The sequence below is a fragment of the Mirounga angustirostris genome, unplaced genomic scaffold (assembly GCF_029215605.1).
Source record: "Mirounga angustirostris isolate CCGP_5_RB_7025 unplaced genomic scaffold, mMirAng1.0.hap1 SCAF_12, whole genome shotgun sequence".
NCBI lineage: Eukaryota > Metazoa > Chordata > Mammalia > Carnivora > Phocidae > Mirounga > Mirounga angustirostris.
Genome location: NW_026991720.1, coordinates 21,809,036 through 21,830,602, shown reverse-complemented (window position 1 = coordinate 21,830,602; position 21,567 = coordinate 21,809,036). Strand labels below are relative to the sequence as shown.

The 21,567-nt window shown below is 38.8% G+C and overlaps 1 protein-coding gene across 3 annotated transcripts in view; it reads right to left on the bottom strand.

Annotated features, from left to right (window-relative positions):
• Nucleotides 1–21,567, bottom strand: part of COPG2 (COPI coat complex subunit gamma 2) — a 120,111-nt gene that overhangs the window by 74,725 nt on the left and 23,819 nt on the right. For all 3 annotated transcript variants that reach the window (XM_045864257.3, XM_045864258.3, XM_064574938.1), the window contains 5 exons: nt 19,964–20,043; nt 12,088–12,163; nt 10,292–10,384; nt 8,647–8,733; nt 7,454–7,611 (listed from right to left, as the gene is read on the bottom strand). In XM_045864257.3, coding sequence (XP_045720213.1) covers nt 7,454–7,611; nt 8,647–8,733; nt 10,292–10,384; nt 12,088–12,163; nt 19,964–20,043 — 494 coding nt within the window. The remainder of the gene's footprint in view (nt 1–7,453; nt 7,612–8,646; nt 8,734–10,291; nt 10,385–12,087; nt 12,164–19,963; nt 20,044–21,567) is intronic.

Below are 21,567 nucleotides of genomic sequence, written 5' to 3'. Positions count from 1 at the left end.
ATTTATTCCTAAGGATTTGATTTCAATACAAATGGTGCCATCTTTTCACAATTTTACTTTACTTACTTTTTTATGGCGAACTTTTTTTTTTTTAAGCTTTTCTTTATTTATTTGACAGAGAAAGAGAGAGAGATAGAGAAGCAGGCTCCCCAGTGAGCAGAGAGCTGGATCCCAGGACCCTGGGATCATGACCTGAGCTGAAGGCAGATGCTCAACTGACTGAGCCACCCAGGTGCCCCTCAAAGTTTTATTTTCCTGATTGGTTGCTGGAATATAGAAATAATATCAATTTTGGATACTTAACTATCCAGTAACCTTGATAAATTCACATATCAATTCTGATAGATAATGCATATTTTACATTCTCTATATACAATCATGTTGTCAGCAAAGACTGTTTTATGTCCTCTTTCCAATTCTTAGATATTTTTTTTTACTTATTGCATCAAGTATGACTTCCAGTAAAATGTTGCTTAAATGGGCGCCTGGGTGGCTCAGTCGTTGAGCATCTGCCTTTGGCTCAGGTCATGATCCCAGGGTCCTGGGATCCAGCCCCACATCAGGCTCCCTGCTCAGCTAGAAGCCTGCTTCTCCCTCTCCCACTCCCCCTGCTTGTGTTCCCTCTCTTGCTGTGTCTCTCTCTGTCAAATAAATAAAATGTTAAAAAAAAAAACAAAAAAACCTGTTGCTTAAAAATATATATATAGTTAGCAGGCATCCCTGTTTCATTTATAATCTCAAGGGGAAATCCTTAATAGTCCACCAATAAGTATAAAGTCTACTGGAGATTTTTTTGGTACCCTTATCAGAATAATGATGTTCCCTTCTATTCTTTGCTTTGAAAAGAGATTTCTAATCACAAATTGTCACTGAATTTTATCAAGTGCTTTTTTTGCATCTATTACAATATTGAGATTATTCTCCTTTATTCTTTAAATGAGGAATGTTATGTTGGTTTTTGATTGTTAAATGAATCTTGCACTGCGAGAATAAATGCATCTTGAGAAATCTGTTATTTCTTCGTATAGCTTTTTTGCTCCAGTCTCTCACATCTCCCTCAGGAATTCCAATTATGTATCAAGTGGTACACCAGTTGATATTATCCCCACAGTTCTCTGAAGCTGTTTGTTCTTTAATCTGTTTTCTGTGTTCTTCAAATTATTTACTTTCTATTGCTCTGTCTTAAAATTCACTAACTCCTTCACTCTTTTGTTAGCCATCTCTAGTCAGGTGCTAAGTCTATCCAGTAAATTATCCATTTCAGTTACCTTCTGTGTGGCAGGCAGAAGGGCCCCCCAGATGGCCAGGCTTCTTCCATGGAACCTGTGAATATGTTACCTTACATGACACAGACCAACCCCTGGCTGACAGCCATGAAGGAAATAGAGACCTACCAAGCTTTAGCCACAAAGAAATGAATTTGGCCAACAACCTAAACAAGATTAAAAGTGAATTCTTCCCCCGAAGTCTCCAGTAAGCATCAGCATCCTGCTAACATTGTGACTTTGGCCCACGAGACTTATGTCCAACCTACAGAACCACGAGATCATAAACGAATGTTGTAATAGCCACTACATTTGTGATCATGTTATGGTAACAATAAAAAACCAATACAGATTTTGCTACCTGACAGTAAGGTGCTACTGTAACAAGAACCTGAAACTGTGGAACTGTCTCTGGAAGCAAGCAAGGGGTAGAAGCTGGTAGAATTTGGGGGAGCATGATAAAAAACGCCTGAATTGCCTTAAACGGAGTGCTATTAGAAATCTGGTCTTTAAGAACACTGCCTATGAGGGTTCACAGACCACTTGTAGAAATCGGTCTTGGACTCCATCCTAAAACAGCAGAATGCCCATTGTTTTCAAGTGTACATTGAACGTTCTCCAGAATAGATAACATACTGGGCCACAAAACAAGTCTCAACAAACTCAGAAAGATTGAAGTCATTCCATGCATCTTTTCTGACCACGACGCTATGTAACTAGAAATCAACCACAAGAAAATATCTGGAATAAGCATAAATACATGGAAGTTAAATAACATGCTACTAAACAATGAATGGGTCAATCAAAAAAAAAAAATCAAAGAGGAAATAAAATACGTGGAGACAAATGAAAATGAAAACGTAACAGTTCAAAATCTCTGGGATGCAGCAAAAGAAGTTCTAAGAGGGACGTTTACAGCAATACAGGCCTACCTCAAGAAGAAAAATCTCAAATAAACAACTAACCTTACACCTAAAGGAGCCAGAAAAAGAAAAACAAAATCCAAAACCAGTAGAAGGAAGGAAATAAAGTTTAGAGCAGAAATAAATGATATAGAAACTAAAATATAGAACAGATCAATGAAACCAGAGCTGGTTCTTTGAAAAGATCAACAAAATTGGTAAACCCTTAGCCAGACTCATCAAAAGAGAGGACTTAAAAAAAAAAAAAAAAAATCAGAAATGAAAGAGGAAAAATAGTAACCGACACCTCAGAAATACAAAGGATTGCAAGAGATTATGAAAAACTATATGCCAACAAATTGGACAACTTAGAAGAAATGGATGAATTTCTAGAAACATAACCTTCCAAAACTGAATCAGTAAGAAATAGAAAACTTAAACAGATTACCAGTAATGAAATTGAATCCATAATAAAAAAAAACTCACAACAGGGCGCCTGGGTGGCTCAGTTGGTTAAGCGACTGCCTTTGGCTCAGGTCATGATCCTGGAGTCCCTGGATCGAGTCCCGCATCGGGCTCCCTGCTCGGCAGGGAGTCTGCTTCTCCCTCTGACCCTCCCCCCTCTCATGTGCTCTCTCTCTCATTCTCTCTCTCAAATAAATAAATAAATCTTAAAAAAAGAAAAAAAACAACAAACAAAAGTCCAGGACCAGATGGCTTCACATCTACCAAACATTTAAAGAATGTTTAAAACTATTAAAATATTCCAAAACTATTTCAAAAAATAGAAGAGGAAGGAAAACTATGAGGCCTGTATTGCCCCCATATCAAAACCAGATAAAGGCACTACAAAAAATGTACTACTATCTGTGATGAACACAGATACAAAAATCCTCACTAAAATATTAGCAAATCAGGGCACCTAGTGACTGCATGCACTCTCTCTCTAAAATAAAAGAATAAATCTTTAAAGTATATTAGCAAATCGAATCCAACAATCCATTAAAAAAAAATCATTCACCACAATCAAGTGGGATTTATTCCCAGGATGTAAGGGTGGTTAAATATTTGCAAATCAATCAAGGTGATATATCTCATCTATAATAAAAAGGATAAAAACCATATGATCACTTCAATAGATGCAGAAAAAACATCCAACAAAGTGCAACATTCATTCATGAAAAAAACCCTCAACAAAGTAGGCTTAGAGGGAATAAACATCAACATAATGAAGGTCATATATGAAAAACCCACAGCTAACAAACTCAATGGTGAAAAACTGAAAGCTTTTCCCCTAAGATCAGGAACAAGACAAAGATGTCCCTCTCACCACTTTTATTCAACATAGTACTGGAAGTCCTAGCCACAGTAATCAGATGAGAAAAAGGAATAAAAGGAATCCAAGTTAGTAAGGAAGAAGTAAAACTTTCACTATTTGCATATACTATATATAGAAAACCCTAAAGACTCCACCAAAAAGCTACTAGAACTGATAAATTCATTCAGTAAGGTCGCAATGTGAAACAATTCAATGTACAGAAATCCACTGCATTTCTATACACTAATAATAAACAGAAAGGAATTAAAGCAATCCCTTTAAAACTGCACCAAAAAATAATAAAATATCTAGGAATAAACTTAACCAAGGAGGTGAAAAACCTGTACTCTGAAAATTATAAAACACTGATGAAAGAAATTAAAGACAACACAAATGGAAAGATATCCCATGCTCATGGATTGGAAGAACAAATATTGTTAGAATGTCCATACTACTCAAAGCGATCTACAGATTTAATGCAATCCCTATCACAATACCAACAGCATTTTTTACACAACTAGAACAATCCTAAAATTTGTATGGAACCACAAAAGACCCCGAAACAAAGCAATGCTGGAGGTATCACAATTCCAGATTTCAAGTTATACTACAAAGCTGTAGCAATCTAAGCAGTGTGGTAGTACACAAAAACAGATACATAGATTCATGGAACAGGATAGAAAGCCCAGAAATAAACCCACAAATATAAGGTCAACTAATCTTCAACAAAAGAGGCGAGAATATGCAATGGGAAAAAGACAGTCTCTTCCACAAATGGTGTTGGGAAAACTGGACAGCTACATGCAGAAGAATGAAACTGGACCAGTTTCTTTCACTATACACAAAAATAAGCTCAAAATGGATTAAGGACCTAAATGAGACCTGAAAGCATAAAAAAACCTAGAAGAGAACACAAACAGTAATTTCTCTGACACTGGCTGTAACAACATCTTTCTAGATGTCTCCTAAAGCAAGGGAAACAAAAGCAAAAATAAACTATAGAGATTATCATCAGAATGAAAGGCTTCTGCGCAACAAAGGAAACAATCAACAAAACTAAAAGACAACCTACTAAATGGGAGAGGTTATTTGCAAATGACATATCTGATTAAGGGTTAGTATCCAAAATATATAAAGAACTTCTAAAACTCAACACTCAGAAAACAATCCAATTAAAAATGGGCAGAAGACATGAACAGACATTTCTCCAAAGACATACTAATGGTCAATAGACACATGAAAAGATACTCAACACCACTCATCACCAGGGAAATGCAACCTAAAACCACAAAGAGATACCACCTCACACCTGTCAGAATGGCTAAAATCAAAAACATGAGAAATAACAAGTGTTGGTGAGGATGTGGAGAAAAAGGTACACTCATGCACTGCTGGTGGGAATGCAAACTGGTGCAGCCACTACGGAAGACAATATGGAGTTTATGGTTCCTCAGAAAGTTAAAAATAGAAATACCCCATGATCCAGTAATCACACGACTGGGTATTTACCCAAAGAATACAAAAACACTAATTCAAAAGGATACATGCACCCCTATGTTTATTGCAGCATTATTTACAATAACCAAATTATGGAAGCAGCCCAAGTGTTTATCGATAGATCAATGGATAAAGAAGACAGGGTGTGTGTGTGTGTGTGTGTGTGTGTGTGTGTGTGTGTGTATATGAATATTATTCGGCTGTAAGGAAGAATGCAATCTTTCTATTTGCAACAACATGGATGGAGCTCAAGAGTATAATGCTAAGTGAAATAAGTCAGAGAAAAATATATGATTTCACTTTTATGTGGAATTTAAGAAATGAAACAAATGATCAAAGGAAAGAGAAGAAAGGAAACAGACTCTTAACTACAGAGAACAAATTGATGGTTACCAGAGGGGGGGGGGATGGGGTAATAGGTGATGGGGACTAAGGAGTGCACTTGTTCTGATAAGGACTGGATGATGTATGGAATTCTTGAATCACTATATTGTACACCCGACACTAATAGAACACTATATGCTAATTATGCTGGAATTAAAAAGGAAGGAAGGAAGGAAGGAAGGAAGGGAAGGAGGGAGGGGAGGGGAGGGGGGAAATCCAGTCTTGGAGGATCCTATAAGAGCACAGAAGGAAGAAGTTATTGTAAACTGGAGTAAAGTGGATACTTGTTATAGGTTAGTGGACAGATTAGCGAAATTGTGTCCTGCAGTTTTGTGGAAACCATAACCTGTAGATGATGAACCTGACTCTTTACTTGAGGGAATTTCCAAGGAAAGTGTTGAAGGTGTGACCTGGTTTCATCTTGCTGCTTATAGTAAAATGTGAAATGACAAATTCCACCAGTGGACAGCTGCTTCAGCCTGTGCCCATGAGTTCCCATCTGCCTGTGATATCCTCCCTTCCCGACAGCCTGCCCTAAGGATCTTGGACTTGCTTAGCAAGCTCCCAAATTGCAAATGCCAGTTCCTTGTAATAAATCTCTTTATATATTTATCTGCTATGGGTTCTGCTTTTCTGGTTGAATTCTGACTAACAAGGAATTTAAAGCTCTGGAATTTCTTTTTAGTTCCTTCTTATAGTTTTCATTTCCCCTGCTCATTCGTTATAACTATTTCCCATTAAAACTCTTGAAAGCATCTTTTATAAGCCTGTTAGAGTTTTTGTCTGCTAATTCCAATGTCCAGGTTATATCAGAGTCAGTGTCTGTTGACTGCTTTTTCTCTTAACTACTGGTCACATTTTCCAAACTCTTTGCACTTCTATCAGTTTCTTACTGTATATAAACATCGTGAATGACAGGATGCAAAGACTCTAGAAATTTGATGTTTCTCTAGCAGGCAGTTAACTTGGCTGGCTCAAACTCCAAACTTCATCTCTTTGGCTGTGAGTGAGGTGCAGCTGAATCTCCACTCAGTTCTTTCAGTTCACAGCTACTGTTAGTCAGGTTTCCTAGGGTTTTCCCCTCTACACGTATAGATCCGTGGTCAACCACAGAGTTTTAGAGAGTTTGAAATTGATTTGGGAGCTTACCCCAATTGTGGTTTCCTCCTTTCCAGGATTTCCACCATAGGTTTTCATCACTCTTCCAATCTCAAACTATATTCTGACCCCTCTGTCCAGTAAATACTATGGCTTTCTGTGATCCCACATCTAGGAACTGTGGGATCTCTGGAGACTAGCCAGAAATACACAAATCTCACCTAGTATAGCCTCTGCTTCTCAGACATCAACTTCCTTCCAGTTTTTGCCTGCTTTTCACCACTCACCAGTACTTTCAAATAGTGGTGGGTTTTCCTACTTTTGGGGGGAGGCAAAGTTTTGTACCAATGATATAAGTATTTGCAGTGAGCTAATGTGACCAAGCTACTCCACCATTATCAGAAGCAGGAAGCTCAACCGAATATTTTTTTAATATTCCACTTTATCTTCTCTGTTGACATTTATGCTACATCTCCTATGTTTTTCTTTAGTGGTTACTTAAGAGATTACAATATTCATCTTTCTATTATCACAGTCTACCATCAAATAACATAACACTACTTCATGAACAATATAAGAGCCTTACAAATGTGGAATTCTCTTTTCCTCCTTCATGCCCTTTAAATAAATAAATCATTAAATGCAGCACTTCAATATTCATTTATAAAAACAAAAGGAACAAGCAAGATTCTTCATGTCACTTCCAGCTTTCACATTATTGCACATCTTATGATCTCTAAGTATTTTTTGTTCAATATCAGTTTCTTATTGGCAATCGTAATCTATTAAATACATATACCAGAGCATACATTAAGGTTAAAAAAAAAAAGTTGCATTACTTAGAATCCCATGAATTTTCTTAATTTGGAAAACACCAAATCCATCTGTAAAATCAGCGCTACCCAAAAAAATATTCATAAAGGAAATAAACTTAGAAGTAGGTTAACCAGCAAACAGAAAATTACTTAGGTTTAGGTGAAGACACTTACCCCTCTTCGTTTTCTTTTAGTAAGCGACTGGCAATTCGGATCAGCATGCAGTAAGCAAACTGTGATTTGAGACCAGACTTAGTAAATTTATTCAACATCTTAGAAACAGCAAGGCGATCGTTCTTCTTAAGGTGATACAAGACTCCCAATGCATGGTACTAAAGGACAAGAAAAAGGATGTAACACACAGAAAGCTGAGGAGGAAGAGGACAAACTCCCAGGAAAATAAAATTATACGGCACTTTAGTAAAAAGATACCCAAGTCAAATGTATACAAATAGAATACCTTTTTCATACTGAATCAAACACAGGCAAGGCTGAGAAACTCTTATGAGTTTCACCCCCAGAAATCAAAGATTCAGACTGGACAAGCAGTATCAAAGAGGTGACATACAATCCGAAGATGGCTCTAGCAGGTTCAGCATGGCCCCACACATCCTTAGTACAAAGGCTCTTGGGTCCCAGGCTTTACCAGTGTCACAGGTCTCTGTTAGTGGCTTTAAGTCATCTGTGGCCATGTTAGTAGTTAAAGGAGTAATCTCCTAAAGCAGGCTTAAGGAGTGTAATTATCATGGCCCTTTGTGTAAAAACACAATGATCAGAGTTAAGAGAGCGAGAATGTTTCTTGAGGGAAAAATTACTACTTGATTTCCGCATAACTAAATACGCTAACATGAGAAGTTGTGATGGGGATGAATAAGTATCCTCTCAAGTACACAAAATTGCCAATTAAGATTTTAATCTTGTTCCTTTTAATTAGGAATTAATGAATATCAAAAGATCTTCCCAACAAGATGGTTTTTAAGTTTCACAAAATAAAAATTACTCTTCACTGTTTGTGTAATGTCTACCATAACCAAGTTCTGAAAAGCTTAGAATTGGGACATCCTTCATCACAAATTGCTTTTCAAATAAAGGACGGAAATGCAGCATGAAGGACCTTTGGAATGAGCATCTCCAACTACCGCTGAACGTAAGAATCCTTCCTGAACATTCCTACAGCTTTTACAAAACACTCTCAAGGCCTCAGACAGTAATTCTAATCAGTGGGATATCTACTTGAGAATATGTACTAATAGGCTGCTCAATATTAGCCTTTAGCTAGTACACATCTGGGAAGTCAATACATTGCCCCTAAGATGGAAGGTTAAAGAAAGCTGGTCTCAAGACCCAATATGATTCAATGGCAGTACCTGGACCATAATGTTGTCGCTGGAAGCCGCTTCTTGGGCTTCGTTGACCCAGCGCTTAACCACGTCATGGCTTATCTTCATCATGTGCTAGACACAGAGCAAAATAAGAGTAGATCATGCATGGTCACTAGAGGTTTGCAAGCATGAACTGGTTTTCTTAGAAAATCACTAACAGGGGTGCCTGGGTAGCTCAGTCATTGGGCGTCTGCCTTCGGCTCAGGTCATGATCCCAGGGTCCTGGGATCGAGTCCCGCATCGGGCTCCCTGCTCAACAGGAAGCCTGCTTCTCCCCCTCCCACTCCCCCTGCTTGTGTTCCCTCTCTCGCTGTCTCTCTCTCTGTCAAATACATAAATAAAATCTTTAAAAAAAAAAAAATAATAATAATAATAAAATCACTAACAGACATTTCCAAATGAAAGAGACAACTCTGTAGCTTTTAGGACTCTATTTCAAGTCTCTACTCCCAAGGCAAGTAATAAACCAGAAACTTTCTCCAAGACGTGTGTGTGGGGGCGGGGGGCGGGGGGTGCCTGAGAGACGTGGGTGAAAGGACGCAATGAGAGGGGAAAGGCAGCAAAGGAAGGGCTAGTGAATAGAATGGTGCTTAAATAATGTTCACATTCTTGGTTTTACTTCCAGGAAACTCAACTGGAAGAAAAAAAAGAAACAGTACTGATATATCCCCTGCTGTAAAACTTGGCCAATTATATTCCAGACCCAGAACCTCTTGTGATTCAGATGACCTAAATCCATTCACAGAGGAACAACCAATTTTCATCAAACACAATGTGATAAAGCTGTAATGAATGCATTTTGTTTTGATAAAAAGGGGAAAGAAAAGGTACTGCTGAAACAAAGACCACTTTCCGGTAAGAAATTTAGAAGTGGGACAGGAGGCTTTGGATTGAAGGACCCCACACACGCTAAGGAAAACTGAGGTAAAAAGGCAAGAGGCAGAAGTACAGCTCACAAAGATTTAAAAAATAAAAATCTTTTAAAATTGGCCAGTGTCTTCTCTGTCCACCTCATCCTTACCCCCATTTTCATTAGGTATACAACAGAACTCTGATTACCAAAATCTTTCAACATGAAAGTTTCATGTTTGTTTTTTTTAACCAAGATTTAATGTACATTTATTCTTAACATGTGGGACATATAGTATAAAGATTTCATACTGAATAAATAATATTCATTAAGCCAAAAAAGGAAAGAAGGAGGAATTTACATCAAGTTTTAGCTACACTGTTTGAAATACAAATATGCAGATTTTATCACTGAAAAAAATCTCAATTGTGTTTCTTCATCAGGAACTTCAACTGAACCTAGAACTTTTTCACACCTCGATTAGAAACAAAACAAAACAAAACAAAACAAAAACCCAGAAAAAAATAAACTAAGTTGGTTGGCTGCTGAGACAGCAAGGACTCTTTACAGAGATCTGTACAGCATCACGCCAAGAGGGAAAATTTCATGTTTTTAATTGCCCATTTTAATGCTCCTCTGATAAAACACTCCAGGATAAAGTAATAGAGATGTATCTATATTCTGTGAATGTTTCATTTGTGAGAGAATCGCAGTGATACTTTGTTTTTCCCCCAGACACTGTAGCGCCGCTAAGAACCAGGCAGCTACTTGCTCACTTACTAAGGAAGACACCAGTGCAGAGCTGGATACGCTGGAGACTTTATCCACGATGGCCTGCTTCATGTATCTCTCAATGGCCTGCAACATTGTTCCCTGATAACATGCATAGAGAAAACGCTGTTGAAGCAAAACTGTTTCACCCAAAATTACTGTTTCAAAATAATTTACAAAAACCAGTCATCTATTTGTTTCTGTGCCAGTATTTAGAATGCATTTAAAGGATTATCATGTAACAGACAGTCCTATCCCAGAGGGCAGGACCCAGACAACCGAGTGAAATCTTCAAAGAGGACTGTTTAAGAGTATATGGAAGGAAAAAAATGAACTGTTCAACAACGAAATCAACGGTCTTAAAGTGGAGAAGCCCAGTCTGAGCAAAGGCATAAGTAGAGGCTCAACTTACTCAGGGCTGTTATAAAAGAAATTCCTAGATGGGGATGGAGCGGTTTTGAAATTCTGAAGATGCCTCTGTATGAAGGGGATATATTTTATATGGATCCCATAGAGTCCTATAAGTCAAATGTAATCCCTGGTTTTAGATACCTAAGTATCTTAAATGTTTAATATACTACTACAGTGAGCCCTCAATATGAAATCCTCTGAAAATAAAGTTCTTTTTAAATTTAACTGGAGGAAAGCTGAGCACTGGGAAGGTGGTCGCAGATGAAGATGTGTAAACAGACCTGAGATCAATATTCAAGTGGACAGGCTTACTGCTACAGACTGCCATTGTCCCGTCTTAGGCGACCAATTTAATATGAAAAACAAAACAACCACAGCCAAACAGCTGAGCAGCAAAAAACACTGTACCATTTCTATTACTCCTCTTAGGATCCAGATTTACCATTTAGTCTTACTCAACCTTTAAAACTTGAGACGATTGTAACCATCCACATAAAATATACCCAGGCATGAATGTAGCTGAAATATTATTCAAGATGCTTGGCAATGCCCAGCCTGCCTTTCATTTTAACCTTTCCTACTCAGAGTTCCTAGAAAGGGACAGCCTAACATACTCTATAACCCCATCCCTCCAGATGTGAGGGATGGCGTCAAGTTAAACACCTGACTCAGATCTACATGGTTACAAGCCACTGGATGGCTGATGGCTAACCAGGGTCTCTCAAATATTTCAGTAAGGAGGCCTGACCCTGCTAAGTGATGGATCATAACTGTAAATATCCGAGAAATCCTGCTGCTGAGTTCCTTAGAGCTGCCCTGTTTCTTGCTCTGGCATCTGTTGTAAGCTTTACCTCAAATTCTGAGAGATCTATTTCCTATAATAAAGTTTAAAAAAGGGCGCCTGGGTGGCTCAGTTGGTTAAGCGACTGCCTTCGGCTCAGGTCATGATCCTGGAGTCCCGGGATCGAGTCCCGCATCGGGCTCCCTGCTCAGCAGGGAGTCTGCTTCTCCCTCTCCCTCTCCCCCCTCTTGTGCTCTTTCTCTCTCTCACTCTCTCTCTCAAATAAATAAATCTTAAAAAAAAAAAACAAAATAAATAAAGTTTAAAAAAAAAAATTCAAATGGGTTTTGCTTTCCCGCAAGCAACGTTCCCTGACTACGACAAAATTCCGTGAGGGCAAATATAGAGAAAATAGACTAATCTAAATAAACAAAAGAAAAAGACGACCTGAAAGAAAAACAAGCCTGGAGGCACAAAAGCCTTTCTGGTGGTCATGTTTCTATAATACCGAAGATTCACAGAGTCAGACTAGGGAATCCTATTAAATTTACATGGCCACCTGTAGATAAACACAGTGTCCCTTTTGATGCCTCAGGAAACAAAGAGAACTTACATCAGTGATTCTGCAGAGAGCCCTGATGGCTGGGCCTCGGTACACATCTTCCTTTCCAGTCATGTCCTTAGTCAGACTAAGAAAAAAATCAAATGAGTTACCATGAATCAATTAACATCTCTCCTGTGGAGTCCACCCCTAGCTAATTCCAATTGTCCCCATAATTATCTTAATGCAGTGATTAATTCGGCAGATATTCATTGAGTGTCTTCTGCAGATAAATATTAAAACTATCGGGTAGAAGGCTGTTCTAAATCCCAATAGAGCAGCGAGCAAAACAAAGTCTTTGCCTTCATGGAGCTAACATACTAATGAGAGGAGAGATAATATACTCTACCACATTAACAAAATATGTAATTTTAGATACTGGTAACTCGCATAAGAAGTAAAGACAATGGTCCAGAGAGCCACAGGCCGAAATCCCCCCAAATCCTAAAAACCCATCAGACTAGACAACTCCTTAAAAGACACGGACTACAATGATTAACTCACGAGGTCATGCTCTCTCTCAGGAACGGCTTTCTAAACAACTGTCAATGCCTTCAGACCTTTCTACTGCGTCTCAAAAAATAAGCAGAGGAGTTGGACGGAGTTACGGACTTCCATGCCCATACTTTAAAGAGGTTTTTAGCCTCTATACTCTGTCACTCACCCTTTTATCTTCCTGTCCCCCAAACAGACTATTCATCCCCTCCCCCCTTTTGCCTCCCCTTCACAGGGTCCAAAACAGCCTACAACTCCACCTCACTCCATCAGGATGCCAAGAGGAGAAAACTGTGAAGAACTGATAGTCCTTCAATTTCTTTATTTTTTTAGTTATTAAAGTATTTTCATCTGAGTATGCTTTGAAAACATTCAGAAGGGTATAAAACACGAAGTCCAAGTCTTGCCTCACCCACCCTCACCTCTAGTGCCGCTCAACTGAAGACAGTCATTGTGAACCGTCGCTTATGTTTTCTTAAGGAACTTTTTAAAAATCTATAAAACCACAGAGACATAAAAACACATGCAGGTGAATCTCCACTCTTCTGGCACCTCCCTTTTTCACTTAATATAGCTTAAGAATCTTTCCCTATTGGTAGATGTTTTCTTTCAATTTTAGGTATCTATATATTTTTAAATATCCAAATATATATCTAAAATACCATTTTAATAGTGGCACAGATTTCCACTGTTGAGATATAAATAATTTATCAACCAGTCTTCTTCATAAATATTTGCATTTTTCCAATTAGATAAAAACTGAAGCTTGGCAGGTTCAGTTTCTTCTAAGGTCTCTCTCCTTGGCTTCTAAACCGCATGAAAGCAGCCATGCACAGTACATAAAAAATAGGCATGGCTGTGTTCCAATAAAACTTTATTTACAAAATGAGGCGGCAGTTTTAGCCACGGGCCATAATTTGCCAACCACTGCTCCATGCTTCTGTCTTAGTTTGGGCTGCCCTGACAAAGGCTTACAGACAGGTAGTTTATTTGGGAATGTGTTCTGAGGGAAGGGAAGTGAAGACAGGGAGGGAAGGAGGGAAATTAATACAAAGAAATTTTCTCTAGTGGGTCACTGCTGCAGGCAACTAGTTATTTAATGAGCGATCTTCTGAGGAGCTCTATGAGATCCATGTCAGAACCACATTTCCAAGGGATGAAAAGGAAAGAATCTACCCACTAGGTCTTAGCCACCGGCAGAGAGTTAACCCCAGAGTGTTAACTCCCCATTCGGTTAAATCCACACGTTAACTCCCACAGGGGAGTTCCAGGTGAGCGCCCAAACTTGAGTGCCAGAGGAAGTGCAGGGCAAGAAGCCAAACACACGGCGAGTGCTTGGAGTCAGGCATTACGGACGCAAGGGAGCTGGACCCTGCCCAGAGCAGCTGACTGCAAGCAGAGCTTGGATCACAGAGAAGGCCTGAGAAAATGTGAGATGGCTCAAAGGCAGCATCCAGAACAGTCCATCCTTTGCACCCCGCAAACTTGAATGTGTCCTCCATTAAATCTAACCTATCACCGAGTCTTTGAGATGGTAACCATCCACTATTTCTACAAGACACAGGAAAAGGAGTGGAATACGTACAATCCTTGCTGCTACAACACATTCCAAAGCCGTAACTAAGGTTCACCATCTCCTTCCCATAATCACCCCTTCTATATTTCCCTCACTCTTAGCCAGCACTTTAGCTCATCTTGGTCAGGTGTCTGGTAAGTGGCTCAAACCTTTATCCCAAAGAATCTGAGCTCTTTGTTGGAGACTTACCAGGGCTGGACCACTGGCTGTTCCCTATTCTCTATTCACCATTGTCTCAGGCATGAACACATCAAAATATACTCAATACCTTGAATTCCAGATACAGTCCTCTCTTCCACGTTTGTATAGCAACAAGCCTAGCTCCTGACAGTGATCAAGGTCAATTAACTCTATGAGGACAGCAGCTCCTTTCTTTACCTGCTGGTCCCCTACATAAATAATCCAAAGCAGTCTAACAGTAGTCATTATTTCGAATGTGCAAACTTGCTCCCTGTCTGCCCCAGGACTTCTCTTGACACTGGAGTATGGGGTACCTGTGGTTGCCAACTTGTCACTCAGACACATAGATCCAGAAGCGTACAGTATTTCTGTGCTGAAGGCAATCCTCAAACAGTGGGAGCCAGAAGTCAATGGGTTAAATGCTTCCCCCTGTTCATCCCTGAAAACACTGTCTCTTGGGAAACAGGGCCTTTAACCCACATTCTGGGTGGGGATGGGAAGCATAAGTTCTACAAGTGGGTGACTGGGAGCAAAGGTGAGAAAAGCATGTCCTACTTCTACCTCTTAATTCCTGGTCCCACATATTGTATTTATTGGTACCATACACTACACTGACCATCAATGTAATACAGAGACTGCATCCTACAGGAGAATTTTCCAACTGAACGGGGTCTCATCTCTAACCTACTACCTCAGTTGAGCATTCAGTAGGTCATCCCATCATCCCACTAGGCTGTCAGCTTCTAGGTGAAACAATATGGTAAAACTACTGGATCTCTTAAGTCATGAGCCTACTGTCACACCATTTTTGCCATAAAATGAGTGGCAATGTCGTGTAGGATACCATGAACATAAGAAACTGTACAACTTAGACCTACTGAAAACCCCTGAATCATCTTCTATGTGGTGTTTTTGCCATTAATTAAGAGAAACTTAGGTAGTCAAATTTAATCAATCTTTATCTTTGCCTCTGGAATTGCAGTCCTAACAAAAGCTTTTCCCTACAACAAAAATAAAGAGGAATACACTCATGTTTTCTTTTAGTACTTGTATGCTTTCATTTTTAAAATTTATATTCCTTATCCATTTAGAGTTTATTTGTATATAGGATGTGAAATATAGATCTAATTTTATTTTTCCAAGTGACTACTCAGTTGTCCCAGCATCATATATTAAGAAGTACCTGTTTACCCCAGTGATTAGAGATGCCACTTTGGCAAATACTAATTTTCCACGTGTATTTGGGTCTAATTCTATGCTTTCCATTTGGACCAGGAAATTCTGAAAATGTAGATCAGCATGGCCAAGGTGACTCATTACAGAGTCATCATACAATTTTATTCTAGGGGTCTATTCGTGTGTCAGCACCACACTGTTTTAAGTGTTCAGGCCTCAATACTGCACTGGCCGGTAGAGCTCACAGTTTTTCTTTTACAGTTATTTCCTGGCTATTTTTAAATGTTTGTTTTTCCATGTAAACTTTAGCATCAACTTTTCTAACTCCAAAATATATAGCCTGTTGATTTTTTTCACTGAGACTGCACTGATTTTACAAATTAGACACCACTGAAATCTTTATGATGTTTAATTGATCTACTCAAAAACATGTACATTTGTTCAAGTACACTTTGAGTCTTTCAGGGCTTTAAATTATTTTTTCCTCTTATAAGTTTTCTGCATAAGTTCTTCTAAGGTGATCGTATCATTCTACATTCCCACCTACAGTATACTTGGTGTTGGAGCAGGCTCGTTGATTTTGGTGTGGTCAGGTTTTGTAACCAAGATTCTAGTGGGTATGGAAGGATATCTCACTGAGGTTTTAACCTGCATTTCCCTGATGACTAATAATATTGAGAACATTTCCATGTATTTCTTGGCCATTTGTATACCCTTTTATGAAGTGTCTGATTTTCTTCAGAATTTTTAATCTCCATGGTTTCTCAGCAAGGTCACACAACTGTCTACATATGCAGGGGGGTCATCTACTCTATTAGTTTTCTATTCCTGCTGTAACAGATGACCACAATTAGTGGCTTAAAATAAAAGATTATCTTACAGTTCTGTGGATTAGCAGTCCAACACAGGGCTCACTGGGCTAAGATCACCATGTCAGCAAGGCTGCATCCATCTCAGAAGCAAAATACATTCACTCCATCCCAAGATCCCCCCAGATCTCAATGCATTACAGCACCAACTCAAAGTCCAAAAGCTCATCAAAATCCCACTGATTCAAAAATCCTGATCTTAGCATCAAAATCAGTTAGGTACAGGTGAGACTGGGTATACTCTCTCCCGAGGCAAAATTCCTCTCCACCTGTGGGCCTGGGAAACTAGAAAACAAGTTGCTCCCAAAATACAAGCGTGGGGCTACCACGGGATAGCACTTACAGACTTTCCTGTTCATAAGGAGAAAACGGAATGAAAAAAAGAGAAGAAAAAAAAGTCACCGGTCCTAAGCAATTCTGAAATCCAGCCAAGCAAACCGGAGAAGGTTTCAGCTGCCAGGTAGAATTCTCCATCATTCTCAGCTCTACACTATGGGCCTGTAACCCTGCCCTCAGAGCCATCCTTCCTTTTTGTGAGGGCGGCGCCTGTTTAAAGCTGAGCAGTCTTCTCAGCCGGTTTCCTATTGGAGAATTTGGGACCCTGACAACCTTCTTTCACTTTGTCCTCTCTCTGTCCCTTTCAGTCCAGACTAGCAGTGGTGCTGCCGCTGTAAGAGTCTCAGTCATATAACGTCTCAGTTTCAGGTGCACAACATAATGATTTTTGTAAAGAACTCCTGGGTCTTGAACAGGTGTCTCAATTTATTTCTCTACTCTCAAATTGTACTGTAAGTGGTAAAAAGAAACCAGGCTGCACCTTGACACTCTGGAAATCTCAGTTAAACATCCAAGCTCACAAGTCCTGATTTCTATATAACTGCAGGACACAATCCTACTAAGCTCTCTGCCACTATAGGACAAGGGTCCCCTTCCCTCCAGTTGCTAACACCTTCCTCATTTCCTTCTGAGCCCTCCCAGCAGTGCTTTTAGTGTCCATATTTCTACCAACAGTATGTTCACAAGGATCTGAGCATGCTCTACAGTGATAAGTGTTTTCCCTACCCTGCTCCTCACTTCTTTCTGAGTCTACCAAGGTCATTAACATCCAGCTTTCCACTAACACTCTGTTCAGGGCAATGTAGGCCTTATCTGTCATGTTCCCCCAAATTCTTCCAGCATCTACTCATTGCCCAATTCCCAAAGCCACTTCCACATTTTTAGGTATTTGTTACAGCAGCACCCCACTTCCAGGTACCAAAATCTCTAGTAGTTTTTCCCCCAGCTTTGAGATATAATTGTCATATAACATTGTATAATTTTAAAGTACACAGTGTGTTGATTTGATGCTTATACGTTACACGATTTACTCATTTTCTATGGCTACTGTAACAAATTACCACAAACTTAAAGACGAAAGACCACATTCATTTCTTTATCTTACAGTTCTGTAAGTTAGAAATGCAACACAGGTCTCACCAGGATAACATCACGGTATTGGCAGGCCTCCTTTCGGGAGGCTGTAGGGGTGAATCCATTTCCTTGCCTTTTCCAACTGCTGGGGCCACCCACATTCCCTGGCTCATGGCCCCTTTCCTCCAGCAACATCGCATCTGTGACCTGCTTCCATCATCACATCTCTTTACTGACCTTTCCACTTTCTTCTTCCACTTTTAAGGACCCTTATCCTTATTGGGCCCACCTGCATAATCCACCCTATTCTCCCTACCTGCTGATTAGCAACTTTACTTCCCCTTTGCGGTGTAATGAAACATATTCATAGGTCCTGGGACTTAGGCCAGGGATATCTTTGGAGGGCCATTATTCTGCCTACTACATCTACTAATCACTTAAAATGAGCTAGAAGCAAACCATAATTCATGGCAGCCTAACAGGATTCAGAGGGAAGTACTAACAGCTAAACAAACAAAAAACCCTAATCTATTTTTAATTTTTCCAACATTTAGTGAGTACAGCAATCCAAGTGAAGATTTTCTGTTTGTTACTCGTGGCAAATATTGTTAGCTAACTAATCCAATACCCATTTCCAACCCCTTCTCCCCTGCCTGCCCCTAATACTTGGCCTTTAAAAGCTAAATCGTCACGTTTCTGGTCCTAACGAGAGTCGTATAACACAGCTGTGTCAAATGAAATCTACAAATTGCCTTGGGAAAAGCTATTGCATACCTGATAAAAGAGGCAGATGGTGCTGGCCCTCCCTGGCCCCCTTCCCGGTACCCCTCCCACCTTGAATGGTGCACTGCCAGTAATTCAGGCATCTATTCTGCAATCATGTGAGATTCAAGAGACACCAGCCCTCATATTGTTTCGCTACTGAACCAACACTAGCTACCCTATGCCTAGTGACTACATCTGCCTTCCGGTTATTTTCAGCTGAAAGCTTCACTAATTGAAACTTACTCAATACAACTGCTGGTTAAAAACAAGCACCCTCCTCCAAAATTTATGTTGTTGTACAAAGACCAAATTCACTTAAATGAATTATAATTAATAATTAGGTTATCCATCCTGACTCCAGGACACTGGGAAATTTTCAAAATTTTAAAGAAAATAAATAGCCACAATCCCAAACACCCACAGATAATCTACTGGTAATATATCAGCATATTTCCATCCATATATTTTTATATATGTACATAAAATATGTTTTAAAGGGAGACTATATAAAATACATGGACTTGAATCCAACTCTCATTCAGCACTGTATGAGGACTTTTCCATATTATTAAAGATGTTTCAAAAAATTAAAATAATCCCATAATCTGATTATGACATGGTTAATTAAGTTATATATAATTAAATTTAACAAAAGCAGACATTTAAACTGTTCCACCCTTTCTGCTAGTGTAAACAGTGTTGCAATGAACATTATTATATATAAGCCTTCCTGTGCTATCTCTGATTATTTTCTGAGCATAGTTCCATCGACGTGGTATTACTGTGTCAAAGGGATAAAACTTTTCAAATGTTCAACATTTGAATGCTGTCAAACTGCTTTCTAGAAAACCTGAACCAATTTATTATTCTGCCTCCTGTATATACAAGAATATCAGTCTCCCTTACAAGCACCTACTGCCTTTTTTCTTTTTTGCCAAATTGAAGGGTAAAAATCTTATAACTCATTTGAGTTTTTAATTTACATTTTTGCTTATGTGAGAATGACTAAAAACAATCAGATCCTTTATATTGGTTATTTTAAGAACTATCACTTGGAATTTTTTTGAAGTAGAAGAGTTCTTTACATATTATATATACTAGCCTTTTGATATACGTATTGTAAATATTTTATGTCAATGTATCATTTACATTTTGGTTCTGTTTACATATTATTATGAACATTTAAAATGTATTAGCAAATCTGTTAGCATTACCCTTTGCGACTCCTTTGCTTTATCAGATAGACATGGTTTTCACATGATGACAACCACATTTTAGGAAAGAATGTTTTAAGATTTTTTTTTTTAATTCCTATTTGCTTTCTTACAGTCAAAAAAGTAAAACTAATAGAAAAAGAACAACAAATATTCCACTAACTATATAAGTACTCCATGTTAGGTACTGACCATTCACATACCTGCTTGTGACAATTATCACATCCTCAGAGATTGTAGCCATTTCTTTGATGGTAAGGTAGCACATTCTTCTCAGTGTTTGCTGAAAAATTATTTATATAAGGCGACAGGTTATTCATAAGGAAATGGTTCTTTAAACTGTTTAAGTGAGGGCCCCAAGTAGATATATTTAGAAGGTTATTCTTAGTAAGATTCTCATCTACCCAAAAAATCCTTCTGAAAATATCTGGACGAGAAAACATTCAGAACACTATTGTTTCCTAAACAAGTAAATGATGCACTGACATAGTGAAAAAACATCTAGGTGAAAATTTTAAAATTTAAATTAAAAATTTTTTAAATGATATTTACACATAGATCCAAACTTTGACAGTGTAAATCCAAAGACATAGATTTCTCCGGGGCGCCTGGGTGGCTCAGTTGGTTAAGCGACTGCCTTTGGCTCAGGTCATGATCCTGGAGTCCCTGGATCGAGTCCCGCATCGGGCTCCCTGCTCGGCAGGGAGTCTGCTTCGTCCTCTGACCCTATCCCCTCTCATGTGTTCTCTCTCTCTCATTCTCTCTCTCTCAAATAAATAAATAAAATCTTAAAAAAAAAAAAAAAGACATAGATTTCTCCAAGTGTTAAAGGATTATCCTGGAAAATGTGCTTTTAAAATTCTTTAAATATATGGATGGAGAGACATGCAGGCTCCTTATCTTCCTCAGTCCAACATACACAGATGTTTTTCCTTGAAGTATTTGTGCTTGTATAACCAACTTCCATTTTCAAGTATCAAGATTTCAGTTATCAAGATATCTGGGTCCAAAGTAACAGTTTATATAACAATAGTAAAGTTTCATCTACGTTCCTCCTCACCTGGTCTCTGGTTTATTCATACACTATGGGCACTGGTTCCTCTAGCCTATCTAGCCACATTCTCTACCAACAACTTCACATTTCTTATAAGTAGTGAAACTCAAATACACCAGACCCAGCTCCAGACTCCAAGCTGTAGAAAGAACCTGGTGGAGACTACTGAGCCCATTAAGGAAAAAGAAGAAGGAAGTGAGGATTCTCATGGTGATAAAACACAGAAAAAAATCACCTCAAGAAAGAGAAAGCCAGTCGGGGTCAGATGAATGGGACAGATGACACCCATACGAAGCTACCATTAGAAGAAAACAAAAAATAAAAACCAAAACTTCAGAGTTGAAGAAAAGTTGTCCTCTCCCCCAAAATAAAAATCTACCACGAAGCAGAATAAAACTGGAGACACCAAAAATTGAGCTAAAGCACAAAAAATGGGGGGTGGGGCCCTCAACATCAGTCATCAGGGAAATACAAAAAACCTTATTTCAGATACCACCTCACACCCACCAAAATGGCTAAAATTCAAAAGAGTGACAATACAAAGTGTTGGCAAAGAGGTGCCAGAAACCACTAAAATATACTGCCTAAACAAACACACCGAAATGCTGAATAAAATAGGAACAAAAAATTTACCTACATAGCCAAGGGTAAAATGAAGTGAAATTCATAGATGCCAAAATGGAAAAACAAACACCACCCAGCCAGAGAAGTATAGGCCCTGGACCTTCCAGGCATAGGATAAAGTATCCAAAG